Source organism: Sparus aurata, chromosome 21 (genome assembly GCF_900880675.1).
Source record: "Sparus aurata chromosome 21, fSpaAur1.1, whole genome shotgun sequence".
Lineage (NCBI taxonomy): Eukaryota > Metazoa > Chordata > Actinopteri > Spariformes > Sparidae > Sparus > Sparus aurata.
This window is the reverse complement of record NC_044207.1, coordinates 22,557,065-22,574,543: the sequence shown is the minus strand read 5'-3', so window position 1 is coordinate 22,574,543 and position 17,479 is coordinate 22,557,065. Positions and strand designations below refer to the sequence as shown.

General features: G+C 45.1%; 1 protein-coding gene across 8 annotated transcripts in view; it reads right to left on the bottom strand.

Moving 5' to 3' along the window:
- Window positions 1–7,563: 7,563 nt before the first annotated feature.
- The window catches only part of LOC115572330 (zinc finger protein 521), a 94,594-nt gene continuing 84,678 nt past the window's right edge, over window positions 7,564–17,479 (bottom strand). For all 8 annotated transcript variants that reach the window (XM_030402287.1, XM_030402280.1, XM_030402281.1 and 5 more), the window contains one exon: window positions 7,564–9,054. In XM_030402287.1, coding sequence (XP_030258147.1) covers window positions 9,025–9,054 — 30 coding nt within the window. In that variant the 3' untranslated portion in view covers window positions 7,564–9,024. The remainder of the gene's footprint in view (window positions 9,055–17,479) is intronic.

The following is a 17,479-nucleotide window of genomic DNA, read 5'->3' as shown; positions in this document are numbered from 1 at the left end:
ACCCCGCCTCCGCTCCCTCTCCGCCTGTGGTGTGGTGGAGGGGGAACAGAAGCACACGTCTGACCAGAGGGATGCAGGCACATTTCCCTGGGGGTGACAGAACTGCATTTATCAGCAGAATGGCGAGCCTGGGTTTACTCCCTGCGTATCTGAATGTGACAGCGAGAGCCGTATCACTGCGAGGAGCGCTTGCACTGTGTGCAGTTATATGAGGGGGGACTACTGCTATTGATTTTGTTGATATATTAAAATGTCATAGCATGCGTGCCAAAACCGGACTGAGGCTGTTCTGGGGATCATGCCAGCGTAAATTGGTCGTACCATGAAAAAGTACAGATGAGGGATTTTAATTATATGCTCATGCAAAAAGGTGTGTGTGTGTGTGTGTGTGTGTGTGCCTTTTTTAAAAATCCTATCCAGTGTGTATAAGTGATTGTGTTTATGGGAGGTTTGGATGTCTGTGACCTCAAGCAATGTATCTAAAAGCTGTGACCCCAAATGGAGTACACCTGTGCCCCTTAAGTTTATAGAGCCCCATTAGCACAGAGTCAGTCAGTGATCTGCGGGGGGAGAGGGCCCATATAACTCCCCCATGAGAGTCGCTGAATAGTTAAACTCTCTCCCCTTTAGCACTTTGTTAGGATGACTTAATGCTGAAATATCCTGTTTTCAAACCGTGTAGCACCTCTGGTCCGCGCGATAGATAAATAAAAACGGGGACGGATGTGGAATGAAGCCACTGTAATGTTTGGCTTGAGGGATAACGCAGAGGACGGCGGGATTTAGAACAAGGCAATGACCAATATGCTACACTAATAGCCTGAAGTTAAGCTGGAATATACAAGTGAGCCGCCAGACGAGACCAAACCACTTTAGTCTGCAGATACAGGTCAGAACCGTGACCTCTCCTGAAGTTGTAGCATCGCTTAGTACATTTGCGTCCCTGTGCAGGCTGTTCACTTTCTCAGCTAACTAAATGTAAACCGGAGTTAATATTTCATGAGGGACGTACTCCAAACGAAAAAAATAACAGACTGTTTCTGCTTGATTTTTTTTTTTTTTTTTTTTTTGCCTTTTCCGCTCTTCCGTTCTTCCCTCTGCCTTTTTCCTGCAGTGTACTTCCTGACTAGAGATTAAATAATTCCATTGGAATCCTCTTAGGATGGGTTCCCAGCACTTGGCAATTAAACAATTACATTTAATCAGCATGGGGCGACGCTTCAAGTCACCCTCATTTCAGACGTTGATTAAAAGCAATTCTGCAGTGGTTATTGCTGTCGACTTTCTGAAACTGTGGTTCACTTAGGTTTACTGCATCTGCGGGGTCAGGTTGGATAGCAATATGGCAGGTTCAGTGGTGGTCGAGAGCCGTATCCGCCTGTGGTGGGTAAAACAGTAATGACAGAACTCGTGGCAGACCTTATATTGTCCCTTAAGTCGGAGCTAGTTAGATTACTTGGAGACATTTTGACCCCGCAGCAAAGAAGACTCGCGTAACAAAAGAAAGGAGAGGGACATTAAGTTATGCATGTGGGAGCCCGGATCCTGCGTGAGTGCGAGTGTGTGTACATTAATGTGATGTGCATTTGTGTTCGTACGCAGCTATTTCTTTCTTTTTTTTGGTTGCACATTTGAATGAAATGCACCTTGACATACACAATTTCATCATGCCATGCAATAACATCTCCCTCTGTGATGGCAAACAAGCAATGAGAGGGCACGCACTGGGGGAGGAGGGCTTTTTTTTTTTTTTTGACACCGCGCTCCAGCGAAGGAGTGCTACGTGGCGCAGCGGCGGAGTGCCGGAGCAGGACTTTAGTCTTTCCTCTGTGCAACACAGATGCGATGCGATGGATACCCGGCCCCCTCTTGTGAAACCCAGGTGCCCCTGTTTCATAAGGCACCCCACCGGCTCCCCAGCCCTCTTAATTAGCGTCTTCCGTCAGCTGGCACCCAGGCCTTCAAGCATCGGTCGCTGGCCTCCGGTGCTGAAGGAATCCAGCTCACTCCAGATCCTTCCCTAACAGATGGATACAGGGATGGGCCTGAGTGGGATTTGTTTGCAAACCTGTAAATAATCATCAGTGTGAATCTCCTGGTGGGAGGGAAATACTGTTGAATGCTTTCGTCAGGGTTTCAATAAAGATGGGCAGCTGCGGAGGAAAGGGCCACGAGTTTTCAGCGTGAGCTGCAGGAACGCTGTTGTAAGACGCTGATGATTTTTATATGATGAAGTCAAATATAGATAAAAGGTTTCACCAGGACGGGAATGTTGCCTTTTTTCCTGGTGCAGTATCATAGCAGTGCTGTAACAATAGTCTCTTCTAATGACATTCCCCCAGTAACTTCTTGCCTCTACGAATCTCAGGGGGGGAGCGCTACAAAAAGTGATAATTACATGAAATATACATAGAGAATAAAGGGAGCATGTTTACATAACCAGGCCCATAAATATCTGACGGAGAAGACATTGTTCTCCGACTCCTTTTAAGCTGATCTCCCAGGGATGCCATTTTAATGACATGATGGTTTAAAGAGATGCTGCTCCATCTCGTTCCATATTTAATTAACTTTTGCTTTTCTGACGCAGAGGAAAAAACAGAATAAAGAACGCGTGATAGAGACAAACACACACGATAGCGAGGAGACAATAACAAATAGCTGGGAGAACAGAGAGGGAGGCAGGGGGAACATGAGCGGAGACCTTGTCATGCTTCTGTGAGCTGTTTACAATACAAGAGATGCAAAAGAGGAGAGGAGGGGCGGCAGAGGAGCATGAGCTCTTAAAATTTGAGGAAAAAAAAAAGATTGGTAGAATTAAGAGATGGGAGACAGTAGGAGAATGAAGACCTTGTTCTCCCAGGGGTCTCCATTATGGAGCATCTTTTAGTTCATCACCAATGAGGGGAAAATGAATGTGAAATTGACGGCGTGTGTTTAAGTGACATCCCGGAAAAAATAAATAGATTAAACATTAACAAAAATAAAAACCCCCCCAAAAAATAAAAAAAAGGCACGCTCTTCTGTTGGCCCTCCTTCTCCACATTTTCCCTTCATCAGAGTTGATCTGCCACGGGTTCATTAAATAAACACATGGCAGATGTCAGCGAGCAAAGAGGGTTTCAAATCACATCATCACACATGTACACATACAGAGCTCCCTGCTCGTTATAAAACATGGCTAAAGACACCGAGCGCTACCGGAAAAAATCTGTGTTAACTTTTCCGCACATTTGCACTGCACCCACAGCACTGGAACGATTGAACTGGCTTCAGCCGCCGCGATGAACTCTGATCATTTAACCGATGGATTCACGTCCTGCCACTTAGATACAGGGGACTCAAGCCCAGAAAATTCGGTGTGCCCTCCTCTCTCTGTCAGGCTGTGTGTTTTCCATTTTTACTGTCAGCTGTATACGGTGTACTCTGCATTATTGATACTTTCCTTCCCTCTCCTCCTCTTGTTAAGACTCTCTCCTTGTCCTCATATCATCACACCGGCCACACTGGCTGCAGAGCCTGGAGAGTTGCAGCGGGTTTGACCCCACCTGGTCTATATTTTATTGCTTTGCGTTTAATACATTTTTGAAAATCCTCCCCCATCTCACAACCCCCCCAAAAATGAAAAAAGAATCTGGTGCCTTGTCTATTTCAAGTGTTTGTCTGGGTGAGGCAGAGGGAGATGACTGGAGGGGGATACTCACCTTCAGCTCTCCCAGTTCAGGAGACAGGGGGGATCATTAGGAGGGGCTACAGAGGAGGGAAGAGTGTGAAGAGTGTGTTTGTTTGTCTACATGTGTGTTAGCTCGGTGATAGACCGGCGACTCTTTCCAGGGTGTACCCTGCCTTGTGCCCGATGTGTGCCGGCGGGGATGTGCTCGAGTCCCCTGAGACCATGAAAGGGATGGAGAGATGAAAAATGCATCTTCCCTTCAAAAAACAACGGTGAATGGCTGTTTTATTTTAAAATACCATTTGTTTACATTTTCTTTGAAGGGTGAGTATTCTCTGAAGGTGACGCTCACAGCACCAGGCCCCTTCTCTAATTATTATCCGAGAACTGTCGGATGCATTTGTGGAAGTAACCTTACTCTTAGGAGGACAGTTTGGGATTCCACAGCTGTCTTTTCTTTTAAAACTGTTATTCTCATTCCTGCAATTATATTCGAAAGACACAGAAACAGGCTGCGCACAAAATAACACGGCACATACATAAAAGACAACAGCAAATGCCCCTTGTGCTCCCTCCATAAACACAGTGGCGGGGCTGAGGCGTCCATTTTGCTGACACAGTTCTGAAGTGAAAAGATGGCTCTCTGGATGTGGAGAGTGCCGGTGTGAGAGATTGGGTTACCCCAGACACTCCCAGCGGATCTCCCGGCCAAATGGATCTGGATCTCACGCTTGGGCGCACATATTGAATGCCATAAGAGGTCTCCGAGGTCTCCTTCAGTGGGAGGAATGCGCAGCCTAACAATGTGGAGTTTTCACCAAACTAAATTTTGCACCAAAGAAGAGTTATAGCAAGGACACGGGAACACAGGGGACAACCGCTGAATGCATACTTACATTCGTGCAGGTTGTTCGCGTCGGATAAAGTGGCACATTTTCGGCTTCCCGGATTGCGACATGCGCTGCACAGATTCAGTAGGATCTCATAATTCTTTAATAAAGTCTTAACACAGCTTGCCTCTTTTCCCTCCGGAGGGACTTTGAGTATTAGCCTGTCAAATGAAAAAAAACAAAAAACAAAATGCCATTTCACACACATCCTGGGCAAGAACAATGGAATTTCAGCTACTCCCAAACATCTGGCCCGACTGCCCAGTTCCACTAAGGACTGGCCAGGCTCTTAGCAGCATTGAGTGCCACTCGCATGGAGGTTATGTCCAGGCGACGACACCGCAGAGGATCGGCCGGGCTAAGTTATCTCTGAACAAGCCATCCATTCTGCTGCTTTCTGATGGAAGAATACTTGGGGGCTGTGTAATTATATTGCTTTAAATGAACCCTCGAGAATGCTCCTGCCAAAGCGCCCACAAAGTCTCACACTTGGGCGAGTGTCAGAAAACGTAGCGCCTGTGTATGCGTTAGTGTGTGTAGCTGCATGCATGTGTGTGTGTGTGTTTTCGCTGCTTAGGCTGGCGTTAAAAGGGAGGCCGCATTGCTTCTGATACGCCTCACAAGTGAATTTAATTAAATCATAAATATGAGCTGGAGGCCGCCACCCAATTTAATGTAATGGATGATGTGGGCCAGTCCATCTCTGGCAAAGCAAAGTTCTGGACCCGTTCAAATGCCCTTGAAGCTTATTAAAAGTGCCTGGCACGGGGAGATGCTAGCAAAGTTGTTTAATGGATGCCCAGCTTGCATTCAGTATGACAGTTAATGTTGGGCCGTACCATCCCTGACTTGGATGAGGGGCCGTGTCTCTATTGTGGAAATCTTGTCCATCCCTCATCTGACTGTTGTCATAGTAATGTAATACAAGCTAACGGGTGACAGAGACAACATGCACATTTGATTCGAATAAGAAAATCCAATAACAGAAACCTCAGTAACCCCCGACTGCGCAGATGTACTCTGAAATGCTGTACGTGATCATCATCTGTATCATCTATTATACACTTAGACATAATGGATCAAAACAGTATATAATGGACTGATGTTGTGCTTTCCGTTGTATTCATATTTATATTTAATCACGCAGAAAGGGTATGGTTGAGTCTGTTTTATCTCATTAGCCTAGTTGCCAAAATAAAATGTTGGAATTTCACATTTCTGAAAACCACTGACACGTTAAATGTGTGCATTTCTACATGTCACATAACGTTAGGATTATATGTGTACGAGCTGATGTTCATGTCAAGAGGAAGAAGGCACGGCGGTGCCATGACGGTTTGGCGACCAAGACGTCTGCCAAGCGAGAGAGCTTTATTTGAGATAGTGATTCAATGTTGTAAACGCAAAACCACTGCATATTTTTATTGAGATATTACGACATGTTGTGATGTGATGTTAGTGGCAGCAAAACCAGATATTTTGTGAACAAGACTTCGGGACATTTTTCCAGCTGTGTTCAGCCAAGATACATCCAAGTCAAAGGTTGACATCCGTACCAAACATGGCATATCATGCTCACATAATATGCTTATTAGCTGACTTTCACATCGGTAGGTGGAGGGGATGGTAGTGGTGTTGAAACAAGCCACACGGATGCCAAGCAAATGACCTCAGTTCAGCTCTGTGGGGAGATTTACAGTCGTTTTTGTGGCGACTAAAGCCGGCTATTTTTCACGAGGGACCGTCTCCAGCTGTCTTACTGGCAACAAAACAGGTAGGCTATTTTAACCAAAAACAAGATGTTCTCCTCACCCTGACCAAGTGTTTTTTTTCGTGCCTAAACCTCAGCAGACCATAAGCACAGGGTCTGGAATTGAACCTTAACAAATGTAAAGAGCAACACAGAGAAATGTTAAGTTATAAATCTGTGGTTTTGCAGAAATGTACTTAGCTAACATGTCTTCTGCTGAATGGGTTGCTCAGTTTGCGGTGACACAAAACATGTTGTTTTCCTGACCCCTAACCAAGTGTTGTGTTTGCCTAAACCTAACCAGACCATGAGCACAGCGTTGTCACAACATACAATAAGAAATAGAACCTAAATCAGTGTACAGTTGATGTTTGTAGGGGCTGCTTATTTCATCTGATGTCTGTTTTAATGTTGTTTGTTAATGCCTGTATTAGCGTGTTGTATCATATGTTTTATATTCCTGAAAAGAACAGCAAACAGTATACGTATATACGGTATATGTTTGCATCGGTTGCATTTCTATCTAGATGTAACGATGCCGACATGTTTCATCCCTGTCAGATAAACCAAACCAATTAAAGAAGAAGAAACGTTGCAACACGAAGCAACGCAAAGTTTCCACATATTTGTTGTCTGCGTGTTGTCAGCAGTTATTCTGCAATTGGGTTTTTATGTTATGCACACAGCATTTTAATGAAAGATAGTATCTGCTGCGTGTCTCAAATGAAGTGTCGGCTTACACTCCTTCGTTACTCACAGTGTAACCTAGTTACAAGGCTATGTGCTGCAGCACTGATCCTTCTCAAAACAAAACTGAAAGCTTCAACAAATGTTATGTCGCTCGTGTGTCACCATTGATGAATCATTTGCTGGGACAGACAGATGTTGTTGCGGGGTTTTGTCCCATACGGCAAAGGCGGGAGAATCTTCGCCTCGGTCTCCCGGAGCGCTGGAGGCTCCCTAAATAGACCTAGTGCGAGGGTGTGTAGAATGGGACCGCACAGGGTGATGGGTAATGGAGTCATTAATAACACAGACCTCCCTTACGATGCTCAGATGTTTGTTAGCGAGAGCCACGAGGGAGCGGGGAAAATAGGATGCAATTTGATACAAGGGGGGGAAGCAGTGTAAGCTTTTGACAAGGATCGTGTTTATGCTGTCATAGGTCTCGTCTGATGGGCTAATTGTGTTAGCACTGACACACAGATACACAAGTATTTTATTTAGATAATGAAGGGACAATGAAGCCATTTCCTCATACAGTTTTTAATATTTCCATCACATGTGCAACACAAAAAAACGAGGTCTGCCAAATACAGAACTCCATATTTTGTACAATACATTTTAATATCATCAGAGATAACCGTCCTTTTGCTGCAGGAGATGGTGATTTCCTGTAAACTGTGTACGAACAATTCTCAATCAAAAGGTCAAAACATTAAAGTTTTATACAAAAGTGCATCTCAGGTTCATTGAATGCAAAACATTTACAGAACAGAATGGTTTTAAAGTTTCGGATGATGCCACAGTGGCTTCCAGCTTGAGCAGACAGCAATGGGACACTGCGAAGCAACAAGAGGAGTACTCGGGCACTCTCCAGGAGAGCCAGGGACAGAGTTTTAGTAACTACGGCATATCCCTAAAAACAGACTGAAACTGTGTTCTGTCTTCATGACCCCAAATCCGAATGGATTAACTCCCCCACTGCGAAAAAATATGTAGAGATAACAAAACATAAAAAGAAAAAAAAAATAAGAAAAAAAAAATAAAATTCCAGTAATCTCCAGGCTTCAACGAGCAGTAAACATTAACAACAGAAATGTACAGGTTGAGTCAGTGGGCTGGAGATTTCCCCATGCTCTGAGAGCCACATGGGAGCTTCACGCCTCTGTTCACGAGCCAACCAGAGGAACTAGCCTTTTCCAAATCTGTGTCACTGCGTTTGCATATATCAGCATCCTGTCCTGCTTTTCTGTTCTCTCTGTTGTTGTTGTTTATTTTTTTTTTCCTGCTCTTTTCTCTCGTCTGAACTCCGGCGCAGGCAGTGCAGATTAGTGGCACCGCCGTTCTCAGCTGGCCCTCTGGCAGCCATGTTACGACGGACACGCAGACAAGATCTCAGCCTATGCTGGTGAATCAAGCTTTCCTACCCCCGTAATGATTGACCATGTCAGGAGACACGAGTGGCGCTGATGAAAAGAGTCCTCCTGACAACACTTGCCGGTTCCTACAGCTTCCTATGCTCTCCGTGTGCACCCTGTTTCTCCTTTACACAACTGGTCGAGTCCCATCTGGTCGTGTTCGACAATGTTATTGACCCTTTTTTTTTTTTACCCCCTTCTCCTTTTTTTGGACAAACATTTTGAACTGTACATTGGCAAATACTGTATAAGATTGCAATATAGCTGTAGTTAAGCAACACATGAAGAATTCTATGTACAAACAAGTTGGCTTTTTCTTTATTTTTGAAATAATGGTTAGTAAAGAATGGAGAGGGTTCATTTCATGTTCTTTCCCCCTCTTTCTTTTATTTTTCTTTGCTTTGCTTTTTCTTTTTTCTTGCTGCGGCATGATTCCATGTGGTGTAACTGAATCGAAAGTTCAGTGCAAGACAGTCAGTGGGAAACTGCACCGGCAGTAATTGGCGGTCAGACATTGTTCTTCGCGTCATGCGATCCTTGTTCTCGGCCGCGGCACTGATCTTTGCCATGTTAGCTGCTGTGCTGAGTCAACGTGTGGTTCTGCAAGGACACAAAAAGAGACAGGGGAAACATTATGATCACATACAACAAATGGATCTTTCATTTTCCTTCCCTTTCATTAAGAGGACATTGGAACATTATTCATCTTCCATAGCAAGGACGCTAATGTTCCACACCTTGAAATGTTGTGATTGACCAGCACGGCTTGTGGTTATCTCGACCTTTGAACATCTTCTTTATTAGCTCGTCATCACCCGGATCCAATTAACTTACACGCAACGCAAATCTGTTTGTGGATCAATAGCGGTCGGCTTTGGGATTAAGCGTAGTTAAGTCTTAGTCTAACACAAAGGCACCGGACCACTGACAGATAACATCCCATTCCTCAGAAATCCTGCCTCCCGATCAAAGACTGTGTCCATGGAAACAAATCCATAACAAGGCACTGACACACCTGACGGAAAATCATCCTGAGAGTCTTGTTTATCCAGCGCCTCAGTGTATCGAATGCGCTGCAAACGTACAGTGCAGGGAAATTTTTTTTTTTTGAAAAATAGGTGCAGGTGAGGCCGCTGATGATTTGATCCTCCACCCCGCTGTGGATATGTAACGGTGCACAATTTACCATGACAGGATAACAAGCTGACAATATCGCCCTGTTTTGCTGTATCTCCCAAATTTATGCAGGCACGCACACAGACCGTTGAGAGTGGTTGTAGTGGGGCAGCTGTGCCAGGTTCTTTAAAGGGAGTGTGGACCAGGGGGTGTGTAACTGGTGTCCCTGGTGGGCTGAATCCAGGTCATCTTTTGAAGTGACTGCTAATCCCTTTAATGCAAACTACATGCCCCACTTGCTGCGCTCTGTTTAAAACACGGCCTTGGACTCTCTAAACTGGCATGGACTAGACACACCTGTCACAGAGTCATCATCACGCATGCATGCACAGACACACACACTCACGCACACCCGGGTGCACACGTACGTGCATTTTGCAGAGCGGGATTAAGTGCACGAGTATGTGAAATGACGTGTTTACTGGCTCGGCTACGGAAAGAGAGAGGGAGAGATCTGAAATGATTACTGCAACCTCAGTGAGAAGGTTTACCAAAGCAGTCACCTTCAGTCCTGTTGGTGCAGAATCCCTCGGGCAGTGCTAGGAGACGACTATTAGCCCCCCTTGCATTCATTCCTTCCCTCTTTACCCTTTCGGGCCGCCGCCATATAAAGCGTTTAAACACCTCGACAGCTTTCCTTTCAGCTAGGGCGATTACTCCCCGACAGGTGGGGTAATAAGCTGTTTGACGGGGAGCAGGAGTGTGACCCCTGTAAGGGTTAGCGTGGCTCGCCTGGGCCCTGCTCTCCCTTTTTTAAAGAGGCGGCCCCGGACAGCTCCTCTGCTTCCCTCTCTCCTCTCTTGCTGAAATAAAGCTCCTTTAAGTGAGTCTGGGAGGAGACTCCCCACGGGACGCTCTTTCTCTCTCTCTCTCTCTCTCGCCTCACCTCACCTCCTCCCCCCCGCCTCACACTCACCCCCCCCTCTCCTCCTACCCCCCGGTGAAGACATCCTTGGCGTTGCTGAGGAGGGACAGGAGCACGGCAACCTTATTAATGAATGCGGCCCATTACCCGTCAGCCTGGCTCCTCGGCGACTCCCAGAAGCCCCTGCAGTACGTGACTTCAAATGGCAGGATATTGACACGAGGAGAGCAAAGCGGCTAGGACTGAGTGTGTGTGCCCGTGTGTGTGTGTGTGGGTGTGTGTGTGTGTGGAAGAGAGAGAAACAGAGAGAGAAAATTTGTGCTCGACTGAGTGTGCATGCCTTTGTGTGAGTGTGCCAGTGCGTCTAGGTGTGTGTGTGTGTGTGTGTGTGTGTCTGTGGACCCCAAAGGAACGTAGCTCCTTGGATATAATGTAGGGCTCGTAACAGCTATTAGAGGGGAAAATAACCCCTCTGGGGAATGGCTCCCCCCACTGCATGTCCCAGCTCTGTCTGACACACACTGCATTCTACCTTTTTCTTAAACATGCCAGGAGTTTTCTCACTGAGGGCTTTCTCAAGGACGGTGTTAAACGACTTCAGCGGCTGTGGCAGCCATGCAGACTAAAGGGAAATAGAGGAAAGAAGAAGGGGGGCGAAAAAAAAACGTTAAAAGAAAATGAAACTGATACCTTTATCTCTGTGGATACCGAACTCCGCAGAGTAGCTATAAACTGTTCTGTGTATGACTATGGAAGGTGGGAGAGGGAGGGAGGGAGGGAGGGCGGAAATTCACTTTCCAATCTTCATCCTTGTCGAGTTCTTCAAGTACCTCTGCACCAGCGCTGTGTAAGTTAAATACCTACAGTACCCAACCACAAATGTCAAATTAGATGTGAAATTCACATCTTGTGTGGGAAAATGACCCAGAATGTCCACTGCCCCGGCGAGGAGGATGTCACTAATGGTGTCACACCAGAATCACTGCAATTTAGGATTAGATGCCCTCCATTAAGCCTTTTAGCTCTCATCCTGACTCCCTCCTTCAATGCCATCCTATTCCCCCTGAAACTCTGCCATTCCCCTTATCATCCATTTCCTTCCCTTCTATCCAACCCTTAATCTCCTCCTCGATCCTTTCAACCACCTGCTGGCCACACAGGCCTGCTGCAGGGCCCGGTTACCAGCAGTGTTCAGGTAAACCATAGCAGTCAATTCTCCACTAAATTAAATTTTGCTCTGATCAATAATGCGCACCCGCTTCTCCCTTATGAAGACTCGGCTGCATTGGCTCGGAGCGAGCCTCTTCCTCCTCTCCTATTCTCTCACCGGCTCTGTGCCACCGTTAAAACCACCACTTTCATCTGATTACATCACCCTACTGCAACGCCCTCAGGGGTGGTGGAGGAGGAGGGGGAACATCCGGCGGGGGTCTTGTGTACCCATGCAAACAGGTGCAACATGTCTTAGGAATTTAACGCGGGCTGCAGAGAGGGAGAGGATGAGGAGGGGGGGAAAAAAAAGAACGATTGGGGAAGAGCAGCGGAGAGTAGGAAAGTGCAAGGAGGCCGGGGAGTTGATTTATTAACTAATCATTCTTTATGTCGTTCCCCATTGCTCTGGTCTCCATCGATAGCACCCGGTCTCCAGTGAGGCAACGGAGGTGCATCTCTTACATCAGCTCGGCAAAAAGGAAGGCCAGCAGACCAGCCGACACGTCGTCTCTTTCATCTGATCTCGCCGTATTAAAGACAATCTTCACATTGTCCAACATCACAGAGAGGAGATGTAAAGCTTAATCGCAACGCTAACTATGTTTGATTAGCAGGGCGTTAATACCTGCAGAGCACATGTTACACTATGCACACTGTGTCCGTGCCTCTACCCTGTGTTATCCCGCACGTAGCATTAAACCCAGCCCTCATCGAGCGCTTACAGAGCTGAGTGAGCAATAACGACCCTTTAAGCTTTAGCTTTTTTTTTTCTTTCCAAGGCTTCTCAAACAAATGAGGTGAACTGACCAGAATTTGCCGCATTATTTAGCCTTCAAACTCAAAGTACTGCTGCTTCAATTCCAACAAATGGTTTGTAAGTATTGCATGTATCACTTATTGCATTCAAATTAAACCAACAATAAGATTAATGCATCAAATTATACTTAATAAAAGCATAAATAAATGTGCTTATGTTAACATACCGCAGCTGTTAACTAATACCAAATGCTTCAATGACATTGTTCAAATGACAAAGCTCTTTGATTGGTCCAATGTAGTGTAAAAATCAAACGCAAAAATGTTTTTGATCTGCACAGTGAGGCAGGAAGAACTACAATAAAATGGAGGGGAGCATGTAGATAATCACAGCTACTCAGATTACTGTAATTTTAAGTATTTTTTTTGAGTGCCATTTTTTTTAATTCTATAGTTTTACTCGTACTTAATTATGTGTTTACAACATGTAATGTGCTTACTGTTAAAAAGGTAAGTACTGAGAACAATTTGCGGTAATATCTGAATCTTTCATCTGCATGTTTGTAGCCAGTAAGACTATCCAAATCACAAGCTGCCAATGAAAACACACACAGACCAAAAAAAAAAAAAGACAAAACTCTGCCGCAGGTCCAGGTTTGGAGAGTTGTGAGTAATTTAGACTGAAGAATTGGTGGGACGGAAACTTCTTTGATGGAGCGCCTACTATTAACAATGCATGCAAGTACTCTGAGTAGTGTTTGAGAAGAATACTTTGCATTTTTACTTCCCCTCTTTAACTGAGTAATATAATAGGATTGTAACTGTACTCTTCCTTGAGGACAGGTGTCATAAAGTAGCAATCACACTGTAAATGTCCCAGTTAAGGAGACTTTGGTCTGTGTATCTGTGTGGCCACATGTTAAACTTGGGTTTTTGGGCATTGATTTGTCTGCTGCTTCTTTAAAATATGTCCGAAAATAAAAAAATTATATTCAAAAGGACAGTTTGGGAATATTGTAATTTTATACTTGGGGGGAAAAAGAGAAAACTTGTGCAAAAAAGTGAAAAATGTTTAACGTTTTGCAGTAAAGTTAGTTTGTTAACGATTACGTCAATGCTGAAGACATTCATTTATGTCGTTTGATAAACCATTAATTTGCTATTGTCTTTAAGTATTACTTAAAATAAGGATTTACTCAATAAAGAGACGATTTAATCAGAAGAGTTAAGTGCATTAATATCTAACCCTGTGGCTAAAGTGTCTTATTTGGTTTATCTGCAATCAAAACATTTAAAATAAAAAAAAAAAACATTCAAAGGAACCATCCAAACTGTACACATCCCCCTCTCTAAGCTCTGATTAAAAGTCTTATCAGTCTGTGCCCGAGTTCCTCTCTTTTACCCCGCATGGCTGACGTACACTAAAGTCTGCAAAGCTGCATCTGGAGCACGGGGAATGTGCACAAAACCACTGAGACCTGTGCGCACCCGTACTCATCACTCAGGAATTTAATTAACGCAGACGAGAACGTCATCAAACGATGCTAAAACAAAGAACCTGTGGTCTTTTCTTCCAGGCTCCGGAACTGCGGGGCGACTCTAAGCCATGAAACCACTCAGGATATTTTTCGGCTAATTTATGTTGCCGTTGTGATTGGAAGATGAACAATGGACCTCAATCAATACCGACCCCCATTGTGTCTTGGCAAAAAAAAAAAAAAAGTAAAAATCTGACACCATGTGTTTCCTTATCGCTCCAAACTGCTGTGGAGAAGGACAAGAGTGCTGCATTCTGCCTTGATGTTTAATGGTGTGTTGAACTCGGTCCAGTATTGACTCAGTCCTCCCTTTGTGCATTCCCTACTGTTGACCAGTCCACTGAGGGAGTAATCCTTTCCTGCTTTGACCTCAGGCCAGGCTTACTGCTGGCTAGTTTAGCCAATGAACAACACAATCAAATAAATAAATAATACGGCAGTTGGCATTCTCCACAGTCATCACTTATCAGGCCGTAGGGAGGGTTGACCCCAAACACTGTTGTGCCACAACCGGGCCCGGTCTCCTTGGTAACAGACTGTCTTGTTTGAAGTGAGGTGCCCGGGGAGTCGTGGTCATACAGTAACAGCAACTCGGCCGTGGATTCTCAATGTCTTCCATGTGTGTCGTGTTTTTTTTTTTTTTTTGCGTCCAGTCATTTCCGCGCTGTTAAAAAGAAATATATAATAAATCCATAATGTTTCAAACGCTTTGATTAGATGTCTAACTACCCCGAGCAAATGCTTCTGAGGTGTAACCAGAGATGACGGACCACCCTTTTTGTGGGCCGGTGCTTTGTAGCTCCAAATGATACTCATTACCCTGTCTAAGTAGACAAGTGAATGGTACTAGAAACACACTATGCAGTGATCCTGCTGTTTGACTGAGGTAGCAAAACAACTGCACAACTGCTGTGTTATTATGGGGCCTCATTAAGTGAGGAGAGAGTGGGAGACGGGGAGAGGGGAGAGAGGGAGAGCAATAGAGAGAGGGCCAGCGAGAGGCAGAGGAGAGGAAAAAAAAAAAAAAACAACACAAGAGAGCGATACAAACTGTATTCTGAGGTGATAGCAACACACAGATGCCTTTCCAGCCAAAATGAAGACTATGACTAAAGAACCCAATTAAGGGCTTTCTTAGGGGAGCCATCTTGGGAGGGGGATGGGTCTTCCTGGGACATGAGCCCTGGGCTACATCCTCTAATTAGACAGAGCGAGGGGGGAGGATCTCTGCCTGTCACTGGGAGGGAGATGGGGTCCATGGGGTTCCACATGTCAGTCCCAGAAACAAAACACAATTACTCTCACATTTAACCACTTCAGTCAGGGACAGACTTTGACTAGGGATGCTACAGAGCGTCCCCCCGCCCCCCCTCCCCTGTTCTCCCCCTTCCTCCCTTGCCTCCCTCCCTCTCCCTCTCCTGTGCTGCTAGATATGCCACTTCACAAACACGGAGATTTTTTGAGGACTAAATTTTCTCCCGCATTTTTTCCCCGCGTTCGCTGCGCGAGAAGGCGAGAGAGACGATTGTGCCCTCTCCTGTTTTTTCCCACCGAAATGGAGGAGCGGATCAGAAAATTGCCTTTTAATTGACCAGTGTCGTTCAAAAATTCCTCGCTGAAGAGTTAAATTACTTTGCTGTTGCGGTGCGCGAACATTGGGAAAATTCGAGGGGGAATAATTGTTCTAATGCTGTTTATTCTGGCCTCCGCTGCATTTTGTTAACATCAACGGCGTAATAGACACTTGAAAATCAAATCACTACAGGCAGCAAATTAAACCTGCAGTGATTTTTTTTTTCTTCTTTCCCCGAGAAGCGCTTAAAATGGCATTATCAAAGTTGTTGGAAAAGTCAACTAAGAAAAAGTAAAAGGAGACACGTTTGAGGGAGAGATCCGGTGATGGATTCTAGCACAGCGCGCCGAGCGTCTCCTCTTTGTTTGGATTTAACTTTCCCCAGTGGTGCAACACAGGAAAAAGAAAAAGAAAAAAAAAGAACAGCTCAAAGGCTTCTGGGAGTTTTTGTCATGTCTCCCTCCAGACAACGTGTTTGCATGCACATATCAGACCCTGGGAGAGACAGACACAAAGACAAATACATACAGCACGCACACAGATGTATACACAACACACGCGAGCACACACACACACACACGCCCGCACTGAGAAAGAGAATATCCTCCCAGGATCATTAGGTCTGTCATGCTGTCTAATTCTGATCCACCTACAAAACTAGAACACCACGATCGCGATACATCACTCGTCATCTAAGGGTGTTTATGTCCCCATTTACAGTGTGTGTACAGTGTTGTACGTAATTATAAATAAGCTTAAATATTAATGATGGCGCCTCACAAGCAGCTGTTTTTTTTTTTCCTTTTTTCCCCCCCTTTTCTTTTTCTAATTCATTGTTCTTTTATTTTGCAGTGCAACTTTTTTTGAAACGGTGACAGAATGCCGAGCACCTGGGGTGATGAAGAAGAAAACAAGTTGTCATATAAAAGGGAGAAAAATATATATACAACTTTCAAACGCGTGAAGAGCTGTCACACTTGGCAGATCAAGATATTCAAGAGGATATGGGGTGTTTGAGAGCCGCTTGGGGACAAACACGCCGAGCCGCCCCCTTTTTTGTGAGACACTTTTGGGACGCGGGGCAGTTGGGGCGTTTTTCGGGGCATATTTTAAAATTCATGGAAGAAAAGACAACTTCTGGGGAATTAAGTCTCCGTGCTGCGTGAGGAGGATTCTTAAGATTTCGCGAAAAAGCAAAGCAGGAAAGAAATATTGTTGTTTTTTAAGACGATAAACTTTAGCAATTCCCGCATTATAATATTATAAGACTCCCTCCTTTTTCTCTCCCACTGTCCATCTCTTGCTCTCTGTCTCTAACGCACGTTTATGACATGCATGGCTGTTTACACCTGCTGACCGTGAAGCCTATAAATATGCTTAATTAAAACAGTGGAATTGGTCACAGCTTGGCAATAATGGCTATCACACGGGGAGAGGAGGATCTCATTTGTGTGTGGAAGTAGAACATGATGCAGATGTGCTCTTGTCACTTTCGGCACTCATTAAGGCCGGGGAGCTTCGGATTGTCTTTGAAGGAATCCTTTTAAAAGACACTCCAATTAAGGTACGTGTCCTGCGGGCGTCTGAGGAGAGAGGGAAAGCAGTCGTACGGCACCCCGGTCCTTCCATTCCACTCCTCCGTCGACTTAACACATGACTTACAATCTCGTGTCACTTCCAAGGAATGATAATGAAATTGGAGGATGGAAAAGAGGTGGGGTGGGTGGGTGGGGGGGTGGGGAGGGGAAGGAAAAGACAGCCCAGCTTAAAAGAAACAGGGGAATCTCAAGCCGAAAATGTCATCTTAGCTGTTGTGTAACTTCAGTCTCATTGTCTCGTCTGTGGAGGAATCGGGATCGCTGGGAGAGGAGCTCTCTCTCCGATTGCGGGGCCCCTCCAGTGCAC